The 5,000-nt window shown below is 41.5% G+C and overlaps 1 protein-coding gene across 1 annotated transcript in view; it reads left to right on the forward strand.

Annotated features, from left to right (window-relative positions):
* EAH_00031490 (hypothetical protein, conserved) overlaps positions 1 to 1,038 on the forward strand; it is a gene marked incomplete at both ends in the record, with an annotated part of 4,792 nt that extends 3,754 nt beyond the window's left edge. The window contains 2 exons of the mRNA XM_013396091.1: positions 436 to 539; positions 875 to 1,038. Coding sequence (XP_013251545.1) covers positions 436 to 539; positions 875 to 1,038 — 268 coding nt within the window. The remainder of the gene's footprint in view (positions 1 to 435; positions 540 to 874) is intronic.
* Between the last annotated feature and the right edge of the window lie 3,962 nt (positions 1,039 to 5,000).

Raw genomic sequence — 5,000 nt, forward strand, 5'->3', positions numbered from 1 at the left:
ATATGAATAAACATATTAATATTAATATTTATCCTAATGTTATATATATATATTATATATATATATATATGGGTATTGATATGCAATTAAATATATTTGTTTCTGTACATCGACACCCATACAGATATTTATACAAAATATAAAAATGTACATCTAAAAGCACAAACACATATAAACACATAAATAAATAAAAAAATAAATATATATATATATGTATATATATAAACATATATATATATATATATATATAAACATATTTGTTTCTTATATGCATTTGTATAAACTGTTTATTTGTATTTGTATGGCCTGAGTGCGCCGTCTCTTCCTTAGGCTTCTTTGAGGCCCCTTTCTCGTTGATGCATGCACAGTGCTCTCGAGTGAAAGTCTAGGGTTTAGGGTTTAGGGTTTAGGGTTTAGGGTTTGTGTTTGAGGCAGGCTTTGGAATGGCTCCACTGGGCAGTACTTAGCGACGCTCAGAGGGCATGTGGGCCCCGTTTATCAGCTGGCCTGGTCAGCAGACAGTCGATTTTTGCTTTCGGGTGAGGGTTTAGGGTTTAGGGTTTAGGGTTTAGGGTTTAGGTCCTCCCGCTCGCAAATGCTAGTATGGGCGAGCAAAAGAGACTCAACGAAAAACCCTTGCGTAGCGCTGCTGCTGCTGCTGCTACTACTACTAATGCTTCTCCTACCACTGTTGCTGCTACTGCTGCTGCTGCTGCTACTGCTGCTACTGCTGCTGCTGCAATGTTGGGTTTTGACGTGGTGCTGCTGCTGCTTTTTGCGAGGAGTTTTCTTCTGCGCTGTGCATCGCTAGGGTTTTTTTTCTCCTCTTTCTAGGGTTTAGGGTTTAGGGTTTAGGGTTTAGGGTTTTGTGCAGGTAGCGGCGACAGCACACTAAAGGTGTGGGAGGTAACCAGCCGCAAATTAAAATTTGATTTGCCCGGACACGCGGACGAAGTCTACGCGGTTGACTGGTCTCCTACAGGGACGCATGCAGCTTCGGGGTCAAAGGATAGGGTTTTAAGGGTTTGGAGGCACTGATACACCCCAGCGAAAGCCAAACCCTAAACCCTAATAATACCCTGAACAGCACCAAACCCCCTCTTTAGCCTCCCTCTTGAGGCGAGGGTTTATTTGCTTAGGGGTGCGGGGATAGGGTTTAGGGTTTTATGTTTACGGAGACGTGCAAACACAAACAAACGCCAAAACTTCTGCAATGGAGTACCATTTAGGGTTTAGGGTTTAGGGTTTAGGATTTAGAGCCTAAAAATATAGAGGGTTTAGGCTTCAGTGTTCATTGTATAGGATTCAACGTGGAGGGTCTAACGCTGTTTGGCGTCTATGGTTTAGTCATCAGAGTCTAGTGCTTTCAGCTTATTTTGTAGGGTTTACGGTTTAGGGTTTACGGTTTAGGATTCAGGATTCAGGATTTAGGGTTTAGGGTTTAGGGTTTACGAATGGCAACTGTCCGAGTTAGTATAGTGGCTAGTATTTCCGCCTGTCACGCGGAAGACCCGGGTTCAATTCCCGGACTCGGAGCATTTTAAAAATATATAAATATATATTTCCAGCTGTATTTTCAGCTAGCGAGGGTTTATAACAGTTGTTTTATTTGTTTTATTTTGCGTGTGCGCTTTATTTGCTGCTGTCTTCTATTCAATAAGCAGGAGAAGATGAAGAAGAACAAGAAAAAAAAAATAAGATAAAGAAAAGCGAGTTAGAGACGGTTCCATAGTGTAGTGGTTAGCACCCTGGACTTTGAATCCAGTAACCCGGGTTCGAGTCCCGGTGGGACCTGAAAAATAATAAATATATGAATATTGCGTACACCGGAAGTGTTTACCCTGTCTTATACCACTTGTATACTTTTGCTTGTTTTTGTTTGCTCGTTGCAACAACCGCTTTCAGCTGTATACAACGAATTAAACTGTCTACAGAGAATTACACCCTGAAACCATTTCCAATAACACTAAACTCCTTATATCTCAATAAACCCAAATCCATAAACCCTAAACCCTAAGCCCTAAACCCTAGAAATGGTTAAGCAAATAAAATTGTCCGAGTTAGTATAGTGGCTAGTATTTCCGCCTGTCACGCGGAAGACCCGGGTTCAATTCCCGGACTCGGAGCATTTTATTTAATTAATATTAATTCATTAATTAATTAATTTTTACTGATAAATAAATGGAATTATAAAAAGAAACAAATATTTATTGTGTTTATTTTATTATTTTGTTTATTTATTTTTATTTTGTTGTTCTCTCGTTCTCTTTTCTGCTTTTTTGCTGCGCCTTTGTTTACCCTCCATCGCCACTTCATTTATTTATTTATTTATTTATTTATTTATTTTTTATTTCTTTTAAACATATTTATTGTTGTATTTATCTTTTTCTTTGTATGTCCTTGAATACTCATAGATTATAATATAAGTATGTTTATAGATTATGATAGCGTTGGCTGCCTCTATATCTTATCTTTCCTCTTTATTCACTTACTCTCTTTTATTTATTTGTTTATTTATTTTTAAAATAATATATTTTTATATTTTGTTTTTAATATTTTTTGTACTGCTCCCCGGTGGCAGGGCCTACTGCATGCATCTCTGTGCATTATTATTATTGTAATTAAAAAAAATTATAGATTTGAGTTAACGAAGTCTTAATTATCTTTTGCTTTTCTTCTCTTTATTCTTTTTTTTAATAAATACATCAGCAGCTGCCTGTACACCGCAGCTGCCGCATATACACTGCACACCCCTCTTCCTGAGCCTCTCCTAGTTATGCACAGCTAGCTGCAGCTAGCTTCTATAGCTAGCTACGCCTAGCCGCCGTAGCTAGCTACGCCTAGCCTCTGTAGCTAGCGGCTATACCTATCAGCTATAGCTAGCTACAGTTAGCTAACTGCTATAGCTAGCTATGACACCTAACAAGCTAGACAGCTGCTTGCTGCAGCTAGCAATACCAGCTAGCTACCGTAGCTAGCTATCGTAGCTAGCTGCAGTAGCTAGCTATCGTAGCTAGCTGCAGTAGCTAGCTAGAAGACGGCAGTCTTATTATATTTGAAAAAGAATTGAAGTTTTATAGACAACTGCTATGCTATAAGCAGAGCCCCTCAGCCTTTAAAACTACTTTTGCTGCTGCTGCTCTCATCCCCGCTGCAGCCACAGCAAAAACAACTGCTGCTGCCGCTGCTGCTGCTGCAGCTGTTGCAGCAGCAGCAGCCGCTGCTGCTGCTGCAGCATATATAATTACGTCTAAGATGGATTGTGCATATTTACAAGGAACAGCAGAACAGCAACAAGCAAATAAACAAACAAATAAATTAACTAATTAATTAATTAATTAATTAATTTATTTATTTGTTTATTTTTGCTTGTTCTCCTGAGCAGCTTTATTCTCAGCTCTGCACAAGTCTCTCAGTGCTGCTAAATCAACGTCTGCTGGAGGCAGATGAATATAACGAACGGCGGACCCCCTAATGAAGCAGTTTCGAACTGATAGCTGCAGCACACAGCAGCAGCAGCAAAATATGCAGCAGCAAGTCTTGCAGCACATGCAAATACAGCAGCAGCAAATACATATCCAGCAGCAGCAAATACATATCCAGCAGCAGCAAATGCATATCCAGCAGCAAATGCAGCAGCAGCAGAAAATGCAGCAAAAGCAGAAGCAAATGCAACAGCAGCAACAGCAGCAGCACCAATAACAGCAGCAACAGCAACAGCAGCACCACCACCACAACAACAAAACCAACAACAGCAGCAGCAACATCAGCAGCAATAACAGCAGCAGCAACAGCAGCAGCAGCACCACCACCACCACCACCACCATCAGCATCAGCAGCAGCAGCAGCAGCAGCAGCATCAGCAGCAACAACAGCAACAACAACAGCAGCAGCAGCAGCAGCACCACCACCACCACCACCACCACCACCACCACCACCAGCATCAGCAGCAGCAGCAGCAGCATCAGCAGCATCAGGAGCAGCAGCAGGAGGAGGATAAAGAATGCGATGACTACCAGGTGCGGGCATTTATCAGGCTCTGGGATAGAAACATGTGCGAGTTTAACGTTCAGAAAGATGTCTACAGACAGCAGAACGCCCTTTATCTTCAAGTCGTTCTTTAACTCTATCACCACTTCGCTGCTTCGCTCCGCCAGCTTCTGTAAGAATGCTAAGTAAAACTGAGAATAAAACAAACAAATATATATATTTATTTATTTATATTTATATTTATATTTATATTTATATTTATATTTATATTATTTGTTTGTTTATTTTATTTATTTGTTTGCTTGTTTGTTTGCTTTAACAGATGAGATGAAGAAGTAGCTGAAAGGTGTATATATATATATATATAGTAGAATAAAATAAATAAATAAATAAATAAATAAATTAATTAATTAATTAATTAAACTAAATAAATTAAATAAATAAAAATATCTGCATTTGTTTATTTGAGCGACGCACCATGTTGTCTCCCCTTCGTCTTAAACAGTTGTCGCGTCCGCGTACGTTTGCAGCAATATGCCTGCTGCTGTTGCTGCTGCTGCTGCTGTTGCTGCTGCTGCTGCTGCTATGGATAGAGGTGCCTCAACACCAGCACCTGCTGCTGCTGCTGCTTCTTCTGCTGCTAGGCTCGTGCAGTGCTGCTGCAGGTGCACCAGCTGTTGCTGCAGCTGCTGCTGCTGCTGCACAAAGGGGTTTTGTTGGCGGTGGTGATTATACAGGCGCTGCTGCTGAGTAGCAGCAGCTGCTGCAGCAGTAGCGGCAGCTGCTGCAGCAAGAGCAGCAGCAGCAACAACTCCTGACTTCTATGCTGCAGCTGCCGCTGCGGCTGCTGCTGCTGCTGATGCTGATGGTGCTGCTGCAGCTAGACCTCAGAATCTGCTGCTGCTGCTGCTCCTACAGCAGCTTGTGTTGCAGCAGCAACGCATGTACAGCAGCAGCCGCTGCAGGATAGTGGTCCTTGGGGGCTAGTCGCTCTGCTGCAGCAGCAGCAG

Source organism: Eimeria acervulina, genomic scaffold (genome assembly GCF_000499425.1).
Source record: "Eimeria acervulina Houghton genomic scaffold, Eah_scaff297, whole genome shotgun sequence".
NCBI lineage: Eukaryota > Apicomplexa > Conoidasida > Eucoccidiorida > Eimeriidae > Eimeria > Eimeria acervulina.